General features: G+C 40.6%; 1 protein-coding gene across 2 annotated transcripts in view; it reads right to left on the bottom strand.

Annotated features, from left to right (window-relative positions):
- Positions 1 to 21,405, bottom strand: part of ttc7a (tetratricopeptide repeat domain 7A) — a 450,183-nt gene that overhangs the window by 230,290 nt on the left and 198,488 nt on the right. For both annotated transcript variants that reach the window (XM_039737925.1, XM_039737924.1), the window contains one exon: positions 12,957 to 13,117. In XM_039737925.1, the coding sequence (XP_039593859.1) occupies positions 12,957 to 13,117 (161 nt within the window). The remainder of the gene's footprint in view (positions 1 to 12,956; positions 13,118 to 21,405) is intronic.

Consider the following 21,405-nt stretch of genomic DNA (forward strand, 5'->3'; position numbering starts at 1 on the left):
ACTCCACATTCAATTCCTATACGCTGTGATACACAGACAAAGTCAAATATAGAGGAAAGGTTTGAGGGTGTTTAGAAGGGCAGTTCAGGTCTGCCAACTGCATGTGCCAACCAAAGTTTGAACATTAAATGAGTGCAACCAGGAAAAGGAGCAGCAACATGGCTTGTAAGTATAACTTCAATGGTATATTCATTAAAGTGTGGTCAGCACAGTGGTGCAGTGATTAGTGCTGGGTTAATTGCCAACAGGATGCTGGACTGGTCAAGGTGTCCTGGACCTTTGCCACTCCACCTGGAGCTGCACAGGTTAGCACTTGATCACAAGCACTCAAATTGGAATTCAGCTAAGCTAGAGATTTCTATGTCCGCAACAGATTTTTAGATCAACTCTCTCTGAAAGGAAGATAAAAAAACAGACCACCTTAAATTGAGGACTACAGTTCTGATCGCACAGGAATTAGGTGTCTCTCTTGTTGCTCACATTTCCACATTTGGTGTTATTGTTTTCCACAAATGAAGCTCTAGCAACAGCATTGCCTTTGTGGTTTTCAGCCACAACCCAGAACTGCAAGCTTTAAGAGTATTATGAAAGCAAACACTCCTCGTGTTTCTCTTGACTGGCTCGTTCCGGCTGTCTCCTAATTTACAGAGTAGAGTACTACTTCTGCATTACAGGCAATCTAAACTGAGACTGCAGGGGTGATGTAAGAGTGTCAATTCCTGTCACAGGAAGACGCTGAATTGGAATTTCTCACATGCCTGCAGATGAGATTACTTCTTAATCAGGGCCTTGTAAAGCCAACTACAATTACGTGACCTAAAATTAAAACCTGATTGCTTTCTGCTAGACATTCTGAAGGCACAGCTTCGTGTCATAGTCAAAGACTCCATGCAGAAGACATAACTTCTAACGTCTTTCCCTAACACCAGACCTCTATGATATCTTCCCACAGTTTTTGTCAGGATTCAAATTCCCACCTTGGCTGCCCTTACATGATGTAAACAGCAAGGCTTTGGCTTTTGTGTGAAGTTTGTTTTCTATTACATTTTTATTACTCGTTCATTCACTTTCTGAATATAGAGTTTCAGGGGACTTACAGTTGTGCTTTAAATTTTGTGAACTCTTTAGAATTTTCCATATTTCTGCATAAATATGACCCAAAACATCATCACATTTTCACTCAAGTCCTAAAAGTAGATAAAGAGAAACCAGTTAAAACAAATGAGACAAAAATATTATACTTGGTCATTTATTTATTGAGGAAATTTATCGAATATTACATATTTGTGAGTGGCAAAAGTATGTGAACCTTTGTTTTCAGTATCTGGTGTGACCCCCTTTGCAGCAATAACTGCAACTAAACGTTTCCGGTAACTTTTGATCATTCCTGCACACCGGCTCAGAGGAATTTTAGCCCATTCCGCCGTACAGAACAGCTTCAACTCTGGGATGTCGGTGGGTTTCCTCACATTAACTGCTCACTTCAGGTCCTTCCACAACATTTCGATTGGAAGGTCAGGACTTTGACTTGGCCATTCCAAAACATTAACTTTATTCTTCTTTAACCTTCTTTGGTAGAACGACTTGTGTGCTTAGGGTCGTTGCCTTGCTGCATGACCCACCTTCTCTTGAGATTCAGTTCATGGACAGATGTCCTGACATTTTCCTTTAGAATTCTGATATAATTCAGAATTCATTGTTCCATCAATGAAGGGAAGCCGTCCTGATCCAGATGCAGCAAAACAGGCCCAAACCATGATACTACCACCACCATGTTTCACAGATGGATAAGGTTCTTATGCTGGAATGCAGTGCTTTCCTTTCTCTAAACATAACACTTTTCATTTAAACCAAAAAGTTCTATTTTGGTCTCATCCGTCCACAAAACATTCTTCCAATAGCCTTCTGGTTTGTCCATGTGATCTTTAGCAAACCGCAGATGAGCAGCAATGTTTTTTTTGGAGAGCAGTGGCTTTCTTCTTGCAACCCTGCCATGCACACCATTGTTGTTCAGTGTTCTCCTGATGGTGGACTCATGAACATGAACATTAGCCAATGTGAGAGAGGCCTTCAGTTGCTTAGAAGTTACCTTGGGGTCCTTTGTGACCTCGCCGACTATTACACGCCTTGCTCTTCGAGTGATCTTTGTTGGTCGACCACTCCTGGGGAGGGTAACAATGGTCTTGAATTTCCTCCATTTGTACACAATCTGTCTGACTGTGGATTGGTGGAGTTCAAACTCTTTAGAGATGGTTCTGTAACCTTTTCCAGCCTGATGAGCAACAACTCTTTTTCTGAGATCCTCAGAAATCTCCTTTGTTCATGCCATGATACACTTCCACAAACATGTGTTGTGAAGAGCAGACTTTGACAGATCCCTGTTCTTTAAATAACACAGGGTGCCCACTCACACCTGATTGTCATCCCATTGATTTGAAACACCTGACTCAAATTTCGCTTTCAAAGTAACTGCTAATCCTAGAGGTTCACATACTTTTGCCACTCACAAAAATGTAATATTTGATTGTTTTCCTTAATAAATAAATGACCAAGTATAATATTTTTGTCCCATTTGTTTAACTGGTTTCTCTTTATCTACTTTTAGGACTTGAGTGAAAATCTGATGATGTTTCAGGTCATATTTATGCAGAAATCTAGAAAATTCTGAGGGGCTCATGAACTTTCAAGCACCACTGTAAACATATGTCAACAGCACTGGTGATAAGATAAGAACCAATCCTGGAAGGGATGTCAGACCACTGAAGTACATGTTCACCAACTGTAGTATAAGTGGTGTTGGATCGTACAAAAATTAGACTTGGGTATGGACACCAGCTTCAGAGCTCAGGACCAGTACCAAACAGCTTTGATGCAAATAACAGATAACTCCAACCCAAATCTTACTCCAAATTCCCTGGTGCCTCATGTAATTGTGTCGCAATATGCACTGCTTACCCCTTGATAGCCGTGAAGGACAGGTGGTCCCCCATGAACTACTAATCACGCCAAAGTAGTAAGGAGGTCCCAGGTGAAATCTCGATTGCATTGAAGCAATAAATGACCCCCCAAGGAAGTTCTGATTACAATGAAGAATATAGTTTCCTTTATTTTGGTCTACAAAACAGATGTTTTTTTTCCACAGTTGCAATACAGAGCATTGAGGGATGCGGGATTGAAAGGAAAGCTGACTTTTACTTCTAGTACTGAAAATCCATCCTAAAATGTGTGTTTTCTGCACTTTTCCAGTTATCAGTCTACTGCGCAACCCTAGTATACAGCAAATGTTAGTCAAGCCCCTACCATCCATAAAGCATTCTAGACTTGTACACTATATTGCCAAAAGTATTGGGAACCCCACCCAAATCATTGAATTCAGGTGTTCCAATCACTGCCATGGCCACAGGTGTATAAACTCAAGCACATAGGCATATAGACGGCTTCTACAAACATTTGTGAATAAATGGATCACTCTCAGGAGCTCAGTGAATTCAAGTGTGGTACAGTGATAGGATGCTACCTGTGCAATAAGTCCATTCATGGAATTTCCTCCCTGCTGAATATCCCATCTGGGAACAACAGCAACTCAGCCACGAATTGGTAGGCCATGTAAAATCACAGAGCGGGGACAGCACATCCTGAGGGACACAGTGTGCAGAAGTCGCAAACGTTCTGCAGAGTCAATAGCTACAGACCTCCAAAAGCTCAAGAAAAGTGCAGCGTAGAGATGGGTTTCCATGGCCGAGCAACTGCATCCAAGCCTTACATCACCAAGTGCAATGCAAAGCGTAGGATGCAGTGGTGTAAAGCCCACCACCACTTGACTCGAGAGCAGTGGAGTGTCCTCTGGAGTGACGAATCACGCAATCCAATGGACGAGTCTGGGTTTGGTGGGTGCCAGGAGAACGGTTCTTACCTGACTTCACTGTGCCAACTGTAAAGTTTGGTGGAGGGGGGATTACGGTGTGTGGTTGTTTTTCAGGGGTTTGGCTTGGCCATTTAGTTCCAGTGAAAGGAACTCTTAATGCTTCAGCATATCAAGCCATTTTGGACAACTTTGTGGGAACAGTTTGGGGATGGCCCCTTCCTGTTCCAACATGACTGTGCGCACATCGGTGCACAAAGCAAGGTCTAGAAAGAAATGAGCGAGTTTGGTGTGGAGGAACTTGACTGACCTGCACAGAACCCTGACCTCAACCCGATACAACACCTTTGGGAAGAATTAGAGTGGAGACTGCGAGATTGGGCCAGGTCTTCTCATCCAACATCAGTGCCTGACCTCACAAATGATCTCCTGGTCCACAATCCCATAAACACACTCCTACAACTTATGGAAAGCCTTCCCAGAAGAGTTGAAGCTGTTACAGCTGCAAAGGATGGGCCAACTCCTTATTAAAGTCTATGTATTAAGAATGGAATGTCATTAAAGTGTATGTAAAGGCAGGCGTCCCAATACTTTTGGCAACACAGTGTATATTGCAGAGTCATCTGGTAATTCCAAACAATTACTCAGGGCAGAAGATGTGGAGGCGTTATTTTGGAAATAACATTTGCTTCTTCCGAGATTTATCGCAGTGTTGTGATAACTACTGACTTCTGACTGTCGAGAGAATCACTCATTGTCAGCAGCAGCCAAGTTGACTTAATGCAAATTAACTTTTCCCCACTGTCGCTCACTTTAGTGCACACACTTGTATGATGCACTCGATCATACAGAGTTTGCTCCACATGAGCACAAACGTTGAGGCATGATGCACACCAAGCAGTAGTAAGCTAGCACTTAGAACATACAGTATGTTGTATCTGCTGGAAAAAGAGGTGCCGGACATACTGTACTTATCAACCCAGAAAAAAACTCTCATGTAAAGGAAATGACTTTTCTTTTTACTTATACAGTGGTACCTTGGTATACGTCCTTAATCCGTTCCAGATCCTTGGACTTATACCAAACAGGACTTATACCAAACGAATTTTTCCCATAAGAAATAATGGGAAAATGATTAAAAAAATCCTATTGTTATTGGCATATTATACATTGATGGGGTTGTATAAAATAATTTAAACACTGCTTAATACTAAAATACATAAATACAAAAGCAATTAGATGAAATAAATGAAAATGACTTGTCCAATAACAATGAGTTTAATTCTACTGCACAACAAAGGAGCGCGTTACAGCTCTTCCAAAGGAGCCTCTTCTGGCAAATGCGAAGCACTGCCGTTCTTCTTCTGGCAGTCTTCAATCCAAATCCCTAAAGTAGATTCCATCCAGACTACTGCCTTATTACATCCACTTACAACTCGTTTTGCACCCTGGTTAAAAGGACACTGCGGCCGTAGATCTTATATTCCTTTCCTACTTTTTAAATAAAAAGAATCGTAGCCTTCAACAAATCCAAAACGTTTACCTTTTCGGCAATCATTAACATCTTCCGTTTGCACTTGGGCACGGCCCCTGAAGCAGTAGCAGATCGTTTTGGAGCCATAATGAAGGGCTTGACTATGCACAAAGATAAACACAAAAGAGCACAAAAGTTAACTCTTTACACAGCGAAACACGTTGATGCTGAATGAGCGAGATGAGACTTCCTGGTTAACACTGCATTCAGCACACAGGAACTTAACTGCGTGCTCCGATTGGTTAGCTTCTCAGTCAGGAGAACTTAACTGCATGCTCTGATTGGTTAGCTTCTCAGTCATCCGCCAATAGCGTCCCTTGTATGAAATCAACTGGACAAACCAACTGAGGAAGCATGTACAGGAAGTAAAAAGACACATTGTCCACAGAACCCACGAAGCAGCGAGAAATCCGAGTTATATATTTAGTTATGCTTTCATATAAAATCCACGATAGAGTGAAGCTGCGAAAGTCGAAGCGCGATATAGTGAGGGATTACTGTACAGGTTAAAACTTTTTTTTTGAAGGCGCGCGCCCGGTATACCACACGTGTTGTTGTAGCACACGAGTCGTATTCCAAACAAAGGTCGTATACCAAGCAAAATATTTCGCCTCTAAACAGGACGTATACCAAGTTGGACTTATTCCAAAGCAGACGTATACCGAGGTACCACTGTATCTTCTTCTAGGGCAAGATTTGAGTTTAGCTCAACCGCACCCTCTACAGACCACGACTGATGAATGAGTGATATGGAGGTGTCGGACATACATACTTACCCACCCAGTAAATCTATCATGCAAAGGAATTCATAAGTAGAATGTCAGTGTGATTTATGCTCTTAGTATTTATGCAGACATATGTGGGCTGTTGGTATTTTGCTCTGTTGACATACGTTACACCAAGATGCAGCTTGCATTCTATCCACATACATAAAAGTAATTTAGCATGTAGGAATATTAGATGATATATGAGCTGTGAGTCAATGGTGTCTTGTACATGTAAGAGAGGAACTTCAAATAGAGATACAGCTGAAGATCTTGTCATGTCATTTTCTATCCCACTTAATCCAAACCAAGTTCACGAAAGGCACTGGAGCCTATGTTAGCTAGCACAGGGCGCAAGGCAGAAACAAAATTTAGACAGGGTGCCAGTGTATCCCAGAGTAAACACACATATCCACCATACACTAGGTCCAATTTAGCATTGCCAGCTCATCTAACCTGCAGGAGGAAACCCATGCAGATATCGGAAGAACATGCAAATTCCTCACAGGGAGGACTCATGACACGAACCCTGGTCTCCTTACTGTGAGGCACCAGCACTACCAATGCACCACCATGGCTCCCACAGCTAAAGGTCAAACAAAATCTTTTGTATAATTAAGAAATTTCCAGAATATTCAGGGTGAAAGAGGGTAGGCTATTTCCCGTTATTTGAATAGGATGATAACAAAATAACAGTTCAGTTGGCTCTTTGTTCATCACAAGGGTCTCCTGAGTGTTGTGCTGTTAGGACATTTAAGAGTCATCTGGCCTTTGGATCTTTTCTCCAAAACAACTCACTTTAACATCACCAAAATGCTAAGACCATCCATTTCATGGATGGATGAAAATGCTAAGACATCAGCCATAGACAAGACACTAGCCCATGTTATTCTGCACTAGATGCTCTTGTTCTGATTACGGTATGTTCTTTCTTTTTATGCCGCAAAACGTGTTTGTTTCAAAGAGCTGAGTATTAAAAGTCAAGCCAAGTGCTCATTTTCTTTAATATTTGAGGATTTCTCTCTCATTGCCTGGTTTGAGGTGTTCACATGAGTTGTTTGGACTAGCAATATGTTGGAAGATCAAAGCGCTGAGCGTTCAGGCAGTAAGTACCCCCTTTCAAAACCCACCAATGTTCACTTTTATTGGGACAATTCAGAGACACCAGTTAATGTCACTGCCACACTTTTAGTGAGTGGGAAAAGAAAATCCATAAAACTTTACAAGCATTGGCCAGGTGAGAAAATGAATCCAGGTCCCTAAAAGTGCAAGAAGCACTCTGCCTTTTTCTCATTAAAATGATTGTTGTTGTCTGTGTTGCCATTATTCAGACATGCTGCTTGGCTTCCCAAAGGATTAAAGCTTACACTGTTGAAGCAATGGCTTCAAAGGTGACATAAGCTGTCCGATCACTAAGTCGAGATCAATTAAAGGCCACAATTTGGCATCAGGCTAAATAATCGGAATATAAGGCATTGTAATATTTTACTCTCATGCAAATGAAAAACAAAAAAAAAACGTGAAGCATATGCTGTGGGCAGCGTCACGTGCGTCAATCCTTCTTGCTAACCAAAAAAACCTTAAAGATTTTGTTTTTCAGCTTAACTCCCTCTATAGCAGAGCCCATAATGCTTCAGGCATAATTCTGACATCACCTCAAGATTTTTTTTCTAAAAGAAACTGCATTAGCAATATATTGCTCAAAATACTTGAATCCTAACCAGAAAATATTGGTTAGTAAAATTGGAAGGAAAGGTTGATGGGGGGTCTTGAAAGTCATAAAGTGGTTTGCTGTATTGGGTTATTTAAAGTGTCATTGCCAGTCTCCATTCATCCATTCTTCAATCCCCATGCCCATTTATTTCATTTGAGGGTCATGAGCCAGAGCTCACCCAAGTAGCAGTAGACCATCATGCCATATGTCACACTCATCAAAGCACAGACCCACATTCACACTCACATTGGATCAGTTTCAAGCCCCCCCGATTACCCTAACCTGCACACCTCTGGGATATGGAAGAACAGCCACCACAGGCAGAACAAGCAAAATCCACACAGTGTGATGGACGGCAGGGGTGGAGTGACATTCCAGCTGGGATAAACAACAATGTAGGGGATGGACAGTGGGAGACAGCCTCCCAAAAGTGCATGCTCCCCCAGCACACTAGGAGGCAGCCTTTCTGGGCCAGTATACCCATTCATTTGCCTGCAGGGTAGGCTGGGATTTGCAGTCCAGTGGGGTGGCTGTCCCTGCTTTCCACGGCTCCCATCTCACTTGGGAATGCTCCTTTCTTGACACCAGAAGTACTTCCAAGAGTCAGAGTCAGGTGGGAGAGGACAAGGCTTGCCTGGAGGAGGAAAGGAAAAGAAAGGAAAAGAAAAGAAAGGAAAAGAATGAAATGGAATGGAATGAAGAAAAAAAGAACAAGAAAGAGTGTTGGCAATGGTGAGGCCTGCAAGAAAGTATTTTGTTGTTAAATATTAAGGTCATTTTGAATCCAGGACTGTAGTCTATGTAATTGTGTCTTGAGCTTTGGTGTCCTGTGACGCCCCCTAGTGGCCACAGCAGACACTAAGCAGGCCAGGATTTAAGCCTCATCCAGTTTCTGTCTTGCCTGTCCCTAAGAACACATAACGGGCTGACAGTTGCCGTGACAGAGTAGTAGTGGTCTTTAATTTCTGTTAGTATTTTACTGAACTGTGTGGCGCTGTCTACACCTACATCAGTGGCGGATCTACCATCAGGGTGTTCTGGGTGTGCGTCTAGGGGATTATGACAGCAAAGAGGCCTTTTTATCAATCCCCTTTCAACCGCTTAATGAAACGATCAGGTATCCATTAGTCGAAATGACCAAGGGGAAGATGAAACAATTGACTATCAGCAAGTCGAAATGCCCCCAGGGGCAATGAAGAAGTTGAGTTTTGCTCTTAAGTCAAGTGTGAGCGCTGCTTTAAACAACCTGCCGTTGGCGAGCTGCATTGTTGAAAGTGCGATCAATGTTCTGTAAAGGAGCTAAGTCACCCAGGGGCCTCTTGATCCACCCCTAATCTTCATAGTGATGATTGACTGGACAATATTTCTAAACGTGGCTATCACAACAAAGCAAACATGTTGGTCAGATGTGCAAATTTCATTTTGAGCATGTGACAATATTAATACTACTACTATTACTACCATAACTATATAAAAATAATGTATTTTAGCAAGGGCTCACTACTCAGGTGTCTCCTTTTGTTCAACTAAAACCTCATAATTTTGAACATATCTCAATAGCACTGGAGATAAGGCAAGAACCAATCCTGGATGAGCTATCAGACCACTGACGTACATGTTCACTTAAACCAACTGTAGTATAAGTAGTGCTGGATCGTACAAAGATGAGACTTGGGTATAGGCACCAGCATCAGACCTCAGTACCACAGTAATATAAATAATCCTGCTAAATCATCCGAAGTCCACAACACTGGAATGTGGGTTTTGATCATTGGAGTGATGATATTGACTTCAACTGCCCAAACCAAGGGAGCAAACTTTTTGTAAGAGACGCAGCAGCGTGGAAATGAAGAGCGTGGTGTGTGGTTATGTAACAGCCGAGTGCTGATTTAGATAACTGCCACCTTTCTTTTCTCTCTCTCTCTGTCTTGTTTTTTTTTTTTTTTATTACGCATTCTTGTACTGATTCTTTAGTACTAAAATTAGATGGTGCTTAAAAAAGGGAAGTCACGTGGACATGATATAAAGAACATGCAATCATTCTCTTGCTGGGCCAGATTACAGAATTCTCCGTACCAACTGTACTCTAAGCGCAGTGAGAAACATACATAAAGAATCAGGCTGCATTAATGGAAATAGGATTGTTATTATTACTATTATTATTATTATTGCTATTGCTTAGTAATTTAACTGACAGCTTCAGGTAAAGTGACTTTCAAGGCTGCAATCATAGCCCATTAAAGTATTGCATTAAAAAACAATGCTTTTGGAGTTCAGAACATAGCTGTTTGTCACCGACTGCTTTTCTAACACACCGTTACTGCATTCCCTTCATAAAGAGTGTGATTTCTTTTTTAATAATATATGGTAGGGATGGGCATAGAATTCATCAGATGGGCAGCAGGCAAGGAGGGGACACAGAAGAAAGAGGAGTGTGTGTAACCAAAGTACAGCTAGACAGCGATAGCAAAGATTGTTCTTGTAAATAGTCAGCTCTAAGCACCTTTCACACAAACATGACAACCTTGTACCTTTTTAACAATTATTCTACACGGTGTACAAATGTATACTAATGTCAGGCTTGGCTCGATTTAAATGTGGGTTGACCCAAGCTGGTGGTTGAAGGTGCCTAGTTAACAGCTAGAGGTGCCCACACAGATTTTGTCTGTACTTTACCTAAACGTCTAAAGAAAGACCCCCCACAAAAACAAATAACAGAAAACATTTTTTGTTTATGAATCACACGTTTCTGACTAAACATTCAAGATTATGATTGCTGGTTTGCTCCCTTCTGGAAACGTTTGCTGCATCATTCTACCTTCACTTCTAAGAGGATTGTAATTTTAGTTTAACATTTTCATGTGAAAAACAAATAACTAGTGACTGCCTCTTTTTTGCATGCAACTGCCTACTGCATGACAAACCCAATGGTGTTGCCTCACTAGGCCTTGCAAATTCTTCTCAATGGCCATGAGAGCTTATCTGCAATCAGAGTTGTCAGTATGGCTGTACATCTGAATGGCCAACGTGTGCTGCATTATGTCAAGTTAACCATCTGGGCACACAAAGTGAACGATTCGCTCCAGTAAAATGCACATCAGTGTCTACACGGATGCCTGACACATCATTGAGGCCTTCTTGCACTGGACCAGTGATGCAGTCATTATGGGACAACCCTGTCTTACTGAGTTTTTTTGTTTTTTTTTAATAACAAGCCAAATGAACGGTTCCTTCAATGGCAACTGTGCATACACATAAAGATCTCCACACCCAGATGCCAATTTACATGCCAGTTATTTTTTGTTAGACGATGTACAGCCACACTCATTTACACATTTTTTCAAAATGTGAAGGCAACAATTAGTGAGCATTCATTTGAAACTCGGATATCTGTTTATCTATGAAGTATATCCAGTACACATGGTACTAACCCACGGCCAGATATGGAGTCGTAGTGTGATAGAGGCCCCACATTAAGCACAGTGTGAGCTGACATGTAGCTAGGTCATTTTTAGGGGGCAGTGGGAAGGGCACCAGGCTCTTTGTAAGCAACACAGTTATATCACTAGTAACTTATTTTATTATGTTCAATAATAGCACAACAGTCTTTGCATGTGGTAGCAGTTCACTTACTGGTGCACAAAATACAATAAATATATTAGGGTTTGCTAAAAAAGGCAAGTCAGTTCTAGAGGTTTCTACATTTCCCTAAAATGTCCTGTTAGCCATTGAGCAGGCATAGATCTCAAGTTTAGTACTGCGGCTTGAGGGAGAGACTGATTATGGCTAAACTTAGATAGACAGATAGATAGATAGATAGATAGATAGATAGAATGATTGATCGATTTGTTGATTCTTGACAAGTATAAAACCATATGGTGTGTGAATACTATATTATGTGACTGTATTAATGAAGAACTGTGGTTTGTTTTTTAGGGGAATTTGTGGGTTCAGTTGTGTTTCCAAAAATATTTAACATGAAAATCTATTTATAATAATTTAATTTGTAATAATACAACAATATAATGTATAAGTTGTTGTATAGTTGACTGATGTTTTTGACAGTAAAGTTTGTTTTTAAAAATAAAAATAAAAAATAGATAGATAGATAGATAGATAGATAGATAGATAGATAGATAGATAGATAGATAGATAGATAGATAGCGTCTGTGGTGGGCTGGCGCCCTGCCCAGGGTTTGTTCCTGCCTTGCACCCTGTGTTGACTGGGATTGGCTCCAGCAGACCCCCGTGACCCTGCAGTTAGGATATAGCAGGTTGGATAATGGATGGATGGATGGATTGAATCAAATGTTTCTCAACACCACAGCCACAAGTATATGCAATAACCACAATAAAACAACTCTTTGTCTTCCTTTCTCTCTCTTGGTCACTGCCTCCTCCACTCCTCCTTCACAAGCACTGTCCACCTTCCTCCCGACTCTGGCTTGTCCATCTCAGGCAGGCAGCTCCCTTTATCTTACACCCAAGAGTACTGCCGGTCTTCCGTATATGTGGTCCGAAAGCAGTTTCAGGTGAGGTAGAAACTCCATGAAATATGACTCTCCAATCCCTGCAGCTCCCCCTAGCGGCGCCCATGGAACCCAACAGAGCTGAGTTGAAGAACTCCATGTCCCATGCTTCCCTGTGGGAAGCTGAAGCACTTCTGCAACCTAAGGGGACTGCCATCTAGTGATTTGGGGGAGATAATGCCCTGTTCACACTCTTCCCCAGGTCCATCCATTTCATGGGTCTCCTGGCCAGATAAGGATAGATAGATAGATAGATAGATAGATAGATAGATAGATAGATAGATAGATAGATAGATAGATAGATAGATAGATGTTGCTTCTGACATAATCAAGTGATGCTAATCTTAGCTCTAAAATCTTTATTATAGATATGAAATCTGTATTTATAAAAGTGTAAAAACTGGTACATGGGGTATATTAACTGACAAATAACATCGAAGAGGCAGATACTTATCAAACAATTACTTAACAAGACAAAATGTATTGCTTCAAAAAACATGCAGATCAGCCATGAGTGGCACAGTACATGCAAACAAAGAGCTTGAAAAAGTACCTGAAGTTCTCAGGGTGCTCACTCGTCGCCAGTTCAATGACATCCATGGCATGCTGATAGTGCTTCTGTGCGGTGAAAAGAAGTGCCAGTAGGTGCAATGAATTGGCATCATCTTTGCGCAACGTCAGAGCTTCCTGCAGGGGTGCTAGAGCATCAGATATCTGCAGGGAGGACCAAACTTTGTTAGTGTGTTATTGTTACTGAAGTACTGAAAATGCAAATAAATGTAACAGTTAGTGAAAACATACTTCATTCATTTATCTTTACCTTAATTAAAATGTTTATGGCAAATTTATTGTTATGCACGGTTGTTGATAATCACTGAAGCCATGATTTATTTTTCATGATTTGTAACTTACGGTTAATCCATCCATCCATCCATTATCCAACCCGCTATATCCTAACTACAGGGTTACAGGGGTCTGCTGGAGCCAATCCCAGACAACACAGGGCACAAGGCAGGAAACAAACCCCGGGCAGGGCGCCAGCCCACCGTAGACCTACTAATAATGTATTTCCAAATGCCCGGAGCCTGTAGTCAGTATAAAAAGCTATACAAAAATAAACTGAATTGAATATTCACTCTTTTTGGAAGACACTTTTCCACAAACAAAGAGATCAGTAGGAGTATTTCACATGATTAAATGTCTTGTTGCACCCCCTGTTCACCACCCTGCTGTGCCTGTTGTCACTGGCAGTAAGTTGTCTAGCTTGGTGACAGCATTTGGAGTTATTTAAAGCTGACCTTGGCCAACACGGACTGCTTCATTTAAGAGTTTATATTCAAGCCTTCTACAGCCTGGCCAAATGTTTTGAGAGTGACAAAAGTTTGCTCCTTCAGTGTTTTTAGATCTTTTTGTCAGATGTTTCTATGGCATACTGAAGTACAAATACAAGCATTTCATAAGTCTGAAAGGCTTTTACTGACAATTACATGAAGTTTAGGCAAAAAGTCAGTATCTGCAGTGTTGGCTCTTCTTTCTTTTTTAAGACCTCTGCAATTCACCCTGGCATGTTGTCAATCAACTTCTGGGCCACATCCTGACTGATGGCAGCCCATTCTTGCATATTCAATATTTAGAGTTTAAATTTGTGGGTTTTTGTTTGCGTACGCTCCTCTTGAGGATTGACCACATTTTCTCAATGGGATTAACGTCTGGGGAGTTTACTGGCCATGGACCCAAAATTTCAATGTTTTGTACCCCAAGCCACTTTTGCCTTATGGCCCAGTGCTCCATCATGCTGGAAAAGGCATTGTGGGTCACCAAACAGTTCTTGGATGGTTGGGAGAAGTTACTCTCAGAGGATGCTTTGCTACCATTCTTTATTCATGGCTGTGTTTTTAGGCACAATTGTGAGTGAGCCCACTCCCTCGGCTGAGAAGCAACCCCACACAAGTCAGGATTTGGCCCAGAAGTTGATTGACAGCATGCCAGGGTGAATTGCAGAGGAAAAAAGGAGGGCCAAGACTGCAAATATTGACTCTTTGCATAAACTTAATGTGATTGTCAATAAAAGCCTTTGAAACTTATGAACTGCTTGTAATTATACTTCAATATACCATTGAAACATCTGACAAAAAGATCTAAAAACACTGAAGCAGCAAACTTTGTGGAAACGAATACTTGTGTCATTCTCAAAACGTTTGGCCACGACTGTACTTTCTTTGATTCTTAGATCTTTCTCATGCATCTTTGTTCCGTTTTGCCTCGCCAGTTTCCAGCTTTTGTGCTCTCGTCTGATCACATTTGATCTGCGCTCTCTGACCCAAACTGTTTCTAAGCTGCCTGACTTTCATTTTTCTGATGTCTTGAAACAAATTCACAGGAAGTTTCCACCATTTCTGGAGCCTGCATGGTAAGTATGGGCTACAGGAAGGTAGAATTCAACTGTTAGGATGACACCAGTAACTGTCTTTTAGTACAGGCATGGACATTAAGACCCTCCAGCATTATTGTTTGTATATAATAACAGACAAGCATGATAAATCACAGTAAAAGAAACAGATTCAGAAAACTGCTTAGTGTTTCATCGTTTTAGCACAGCATTTCTTCTCAGAAGTCAATTAATTTTGAACACTTCTTCCTTAAAACTCATTTTAGTCAAACATTACCGTCAGAGAGTCGGTATATACGGTAGATATGAATGCAGTGTACGCAGCGCTTTATTTGGTGGTACACACTGTGACTTTTGTTGAAGACCCTGTAACCCTACTCATTTGCTGGGGTGATTGAAATGGGGCACCAGATCACAATTTGAAGCCATTGACTTTTGTCATTCCTTTCCTGTGTAATTCAATTCAGGTTCTTGGAAGAAACAGAACCTGTAGACACTCACACTGTGCACAAGTGATCACAGCTCACAGATATGAAGTATATGTAATATGATATTCAATGATATACAGACATGGACAAATTTATTGGTAACATTAAAACTCTTTGAAAAAGTGCTGCATACCTCCTGAAAGTCATTATATGAAAAGCCGTTGCCCCCTGTATTCCTGCCTGTCTTTGATATGACATCAAATAAAGCAAAGAAAGTGTGAAAAAAGATCAAGTGTTGCTTATTCTACAAAGATATTCTAAAATGGCCTGGACACGTTTGTTTGATACCCCTAGAAAATACCCTAAATAATTGGATTAGAGTGACTTTTTTCAAACTCGCTGTTTTATTTAATTAGTATCACACACGTCTCAAATCATTCAATCAGTCATTCAGTTTATTTAAATGGACAAAAGCAGCCACTCTGCTGTTGGTATCATTACGTGTGTCCCACACTTGACATGGACCAGAGAAAGTGAAGGAGAAAGTTCACTGAGGAGATCATAAAGAAAATGATAGACAAGCATGTTAAAGGCAAAGGCTGTACGACCATCACCAAGAAGATTGTATTCCTGTGACAAGAGATGCAAATATTATTAAAAAGTTTAAAGTCCATGGACTGTTGCCCACCCCCATGGACACAGTCTCAAGAGGAAATTCAACCTCAGAATGGGCAGAAGGATGGCGAGAATGGTAGGCAAAAAGCCAAGCACAACTTCCAAAAAGATACGAGCTGAACTCCAAGGTCAAGGCCCACCGGTGTGTGATCACACCATCTGTCATTTTATGAGTGACAGTGGGCTCAAGGGAAGAAGACCCCTGAAAACTTTACTGTTGAAAGAAAAACATAAAAAAGCCAGACTGGAATTTGCTAAAATGCATATTGACAAGCCACAATGCTTCTGGAAGAATGTCATCTGGATAGATGTGACAAAACTGGAGCTTTTTGGAAAGTCACATCAGCTCTGTGCCCACAGATGAAATAAATGAAACTGTCAAAGAAACGTACGTCATACCTACTGTGAAACATGGAGGAGGCTTGGTTATGTTTTGGGGCCCATTTGCTGTGTCTGGCACAGGGAGCCTTAAGTCTGTGCAGGGAGACAATGAAATCTCAAGGCTATCAAGACATTCTGGAGCGAAACAGTGTCAGAAAGTGTCAGAAAGCTCTGTCCCAGTAACAGGTCATGGATCCTCCAGCAGGATAATGAGCCAAAACACTCAGCTAAAAGCACCCAAGAATGGCTAAGAACAAAACATTGGACTGTTCTGAAGTGGTCTTCTATGAGCCCTGATTTTAATCCTATCAAACATCTATAGACGGAACTGAAACGCAGTGTGGTGAAGACCCCCATCAACCCTGACACAGCTGGAGCAGTTTGCTCAGGACGAGGTGGGCCAAACTACCTGCTGACAGGCGCAGAAGTCTTACTGAGAGCTCCAGGAATTGCTTGTTTGCAGTGATGGCCTCTAAAGGTTGTGCAATAAAATGTTAGGTTAAGGGTCCCTTCATTTTTGTCCATACCATTTCATTTGTGTTATTATTTGAAATATTCTGTTGCATGAAAACTCTAAAGCAAAGTCTGATTTTTTTTAAATACGGAATAAACAATGATGGGTGCCAAATAATTTGTCAGTTTTCAAGTTATTTCAGAGACAATTGAGGGGACTTCTTTTTTCTCAGAGGGGTACCCACAAATTTGCCCACGTTTATAGTTAAGTAGGTATGCTTTCAGAAACAAAACGTAGACAAGACTGATTCTTTATTGTCACAATTAGCCCTAAACTCTGTGACTGACTGGCAGCCTGTGCCCAGTGCTGTTGGGATAAGCTTAAGTCCCAATGTCCCCGAAGTACATTTAAGAATAGTGTGCTGTGTTAGTCTTGTGGTATAGTTATTACCAGTCAGGGCCATCTTAGCAGCATTATAGGCCCCCGGGCAAAGCAGTGCAATGGGACTCCTGCCTACACAACTACTCAGTAAGTCCCAACAAACATAGATTAGCATGGGGCCCAAACTGCCCAGCATGCCCATACGTTAAGATGGCCATGTTACCAGTGGAGGCCTCACAAGGGTTGCTGGAAAAGTCTTATGTTGCACACATTTTATTTCATAACTTAACTACTGCCATGTTCTTTAAAGACAGGGCAGGGTGTTTCTCTCATCTGACTGTTCAGCTAACTAAAAGACAGACGTTTTGTGCTTTTGAAATACTATAAAATTTGTTTAAGACTTTGGATTTAAGAAATTTCAGACTTCTTACCTCTACTCATCCTAGCTCTGAATTCTGATTTTGCATCTAAGAAATCTTTTTGACCAAAGCCTCTCTCTGTACACGAGTCTGGTTTCCTCTTCGTCTACTGCGCAGATCACTTTATCCACAATATTATAACATTTTTATAATTAGGCGTAATTGTTGGTTGCACAGGCAACATCACCCTGAACCCGTACATATACAAATATGCAGTAGTTCATAGCAAATCGAAAATAAAATTACTAGAACTAAATTAAATAAAATATAATGGTCAGCAATGGCTGCATTTATATCAAAATGACTGTCATGAGGAGGAGCTGTGCTCTAGTTAGCAATGCTCACTCACTGCTCCAAGAATCCTGGCTGTGTCAAGTGTCAAGGATATCATCCCAGTCTCCACGCTGGTTTTTATTTTACCTGAGTTTCCCTCTCACATCCTCAAGTTGTCCATTTAAGGTTTCTGAACTTTCTAAATTTTTTCAGTCCGGGGATGAACATAAACCCCCTGAAAATAATAAGGAACCGATCTCCCAAAGTTCAGCTGTTGGTACTTCACTGTCTGATGAAGGCTGGTGTGGTCTGGTCTGCAACACCGATGCCGTATTTCTCTGAAGCACAACGCTGAAATTACTGCAAGCTTTTAAAACATGGAAAAGTTAGCTGACTTTATCTATACAGGGACAGTTCATGACATCTATCACAAAAATCTGGCTGATGGAATACCAGAGGGAAACAGGCATCAGGCGCTTTTGTGGTCCTTCTACAATAGAGAACTCACAGAGGCAGCACAAATAAAAACAAATAAAAAAACTGCCGGCTTCTCGTTCCTTAATCATTGATCACTTATATTCAAACCCCATGCATATATATATATATATATATATATATATATATATATATATATATATATATATATATATATATATATATATATATATATATATATATATATATATATATATATATATATATATATATATATGTGTGTGTGTGTGTGTGTGTGTTTACAATGAACAAAGTACCGAAAATCTTCAATAAGACTTCATTTGGTATGTGGTCTCTCAGGCACAGGCCAGCTCTGGGTGTCAGCCCATAATATCATAAGTGACAGCTGGGTGTTGACATTATTTAGAGCGGATCTGATAGTCTCTTACTTCCTTCACCTGCTATCTACTCTCATTATGTGGGTCACAGTTATATCTTGCTGAAATATGAAGCAGAGCAATGAAGGAGGCAGGCCTTCCCACCAGAGATGATGGAGGACAGCTGCATAGTGCCTGGCAGCAGATGTTACTGCTCTTCAAATTAAGCGTCTTATTATACTGTTACTAAAGGCAGCCTTAGGTGTCCAGGACAGTGCATTAGGGGCTCAGTCGATTGAGCTGCCGCTCTTAAGTGCTGGAAACAAGGCAGGTATGATCCCCAGAGCAAGATGGCAGAGGTACTGTATGCAGGATGGAAATTCTATTTCAGTAAGTCTATTCTTAAAGGGTCATAATAAGGCTGAGCTAGATAATAGGCCCGCTGAGTGCACAAAATGGAAAATTCCACATCAGTATGACGGCTGCCTACTAGAAAATAAGATCATTGTAAGTATAATGAGTTTTCAAATGAATTCTCCCTCTTGGCCTCCTTGTAGATGGAGGTTTGCAGACTGTCAGCTCACTTCTCCAGAAATATGTTGTCGCTAATTAAGGATAAGGACTTTCACCAGACATAAAAATAATCACACAGTCTCCACTTCTGGTGGGCTGTTCACTTCAGCTGCCTCTGAAGCATCATGTTCCTTGGCTGCTAACCTACGTAATGACTATCTACCACGGTGCATCCTTGGGGGTCATCAGTCACAGATAGTACAGTACATCCAGTGAAACCATTAATCCATTTTTGGTGCCAGCTTTGCTCAATGTTGGGTTGCAGCCTGTCAAGGCAACTTTGAATGCAGCATGGAAACAAATCAAAAATGGAGCACCAGACCATTACACACTCACAAGGCATACAGGACTCGCTGGCTTAAAATCTCAATTTAGAGGTCACATTGAACCTAATACAGATATCTATCTATCTATCTATCTATCTATCTATCTATCTATCTATCTATCTATCTATCTATCTATCTATCTATCGATTGGTCTGTCTGTCTGTCTGTAGTGTGTTTGGAACATGCCTGTCTATAAAATTTTCTTTTTTTCTTCATGAATAACTATAGATAATACAATGTACAAAGTGTTTGCCCAATTTTGAAGATTCTTCAATTGTTTTTGATGTCACTTCAGTACTTGCTAGTGCTCTAGTTCTGGTGTCATCTGGAAACCTCAAACATTTAATACATCAAAAAGACTAAGATAAATATACATTTTAACAGCTAACCAACTGAAGACAGATCACTGAGGGGCTTCCCTTGGTGTGACATCATCATTCCTCTTATATGTAGGCTTTGCTATGTTTTTTGGCTTTAGGGTTAAACTTCACTATGAGCCACAGCAATAGCTTTATGAATATCATAAATGTCATACCGCCTGATTTTATCTTTGGGCTTTTGCTGTTGGTTCAAATTTGTTTGACTGGATCCTCTCCCTCTAAAACATCGCTATCCATTACTAGTAACACTGTTTTCATACAAGGAGTCTTCCAAGTATATTTCCACCTCTTCCATAATCTTGCATTAGAGTACCTTAACCTCCTAGGCATTAACCCCGAGCGTGACTCTGAATTCTATGTAATTACAGTTAACCACGAGTCAGGGTGATGTTTAATTATCCGCTTTATACATTTCAGCCCAAATAATGATCAGGGCAGTATTATTCTGCCATCTAGTGGATGAAATAACGTCAAGCTGCCACTTTAAAGTAACTCAACAATATTCTTGAGTGGGGCAGAGCCTTAACGAAAAGCTGTAAAGTCAGTTTTAGAACAAACTGAAACTGAACCATTAATGGAATCAAGATGAGGTGACGATGTGAATTGGTCATCTGATGTTAACATAGATAGTGAAACTGACGCATACGGCACCATACGACCAAACTGCTGTGATATGCCTGGTGACTCAATTTGTGTAATGTTGCCGTGGGGTGCAGTATCTACGTCTCAAAAAGACAAGCAATCGAGTAGAAGGACAAGAAAGATGCCAGCCCCCTAAGCACAATGCAGCAACTGTCAGTGTTTATGTCACGAAAATGTGAAAATCACTAAGCCTTGTGCTGTGGTAACCTACAATAACACAAGGGACATGAAGATTGTGCAGACCAGGCACTGACATTCTGCCTTCTTATGTGCAAGCAACACAAAAAATGATATAATAAAAGTGCACAAAGAAACACGCTTGCAATGTCCGATTTGTAATGTCGGACTGTCTGTTGGTGACTGTTTCAAAACATCACACAAAGGACGTGTACTAAATCTGAATCAATACAGCACTGGACACTAGATATAACTTTCCTACCAAATTTATGTTGATGTTTGGTATTTACATGTTTCTGTTATACATTCTAAGATGTTTTATTATTGAACAAAATTCAGCATTTTTGATTTATTTGTCTGGGGGTAAACATAATGATAAGAAGGTTAAGGTTTATTGATCTGTAATCAAATAAACCAATTCTGCCCCTCTTGTGGATTGAAGTCAAATTTCCAAATTTCTAGTCATCAGATACTTCTTCCAGCTCTACAAATTGCAAAAGTACCTTTAGTAATGGCTTACCTTTCAGATGTTTCACCATTATTGCTAAGATCCACCAGGAACTTTTCTTTATCTTCAACCTAATGTGCCTATTGCATGGAGCAAGCCTCACCATATTTTAAAAAGCTTATTTTTGCCCATTTTTCCCATTAATTTCTTCTTTTATAAAGAATAGGATTAAATATATATTTTG

Source organism: Polypterus senegalus, chromosome 16 (genome assembly GCF_016835505.1).
Source record: "Polypterus senegalus isolate Bchr_013 chromosome 16, ASM1683550v1, whole genome shotgun sequence".
Lineage (NCBI taxonomy): Eukaryota > Metazoa > Chordata > Cladistia > Polypteriformes > Polypteridae > Polypterus > Polypterus senegalus.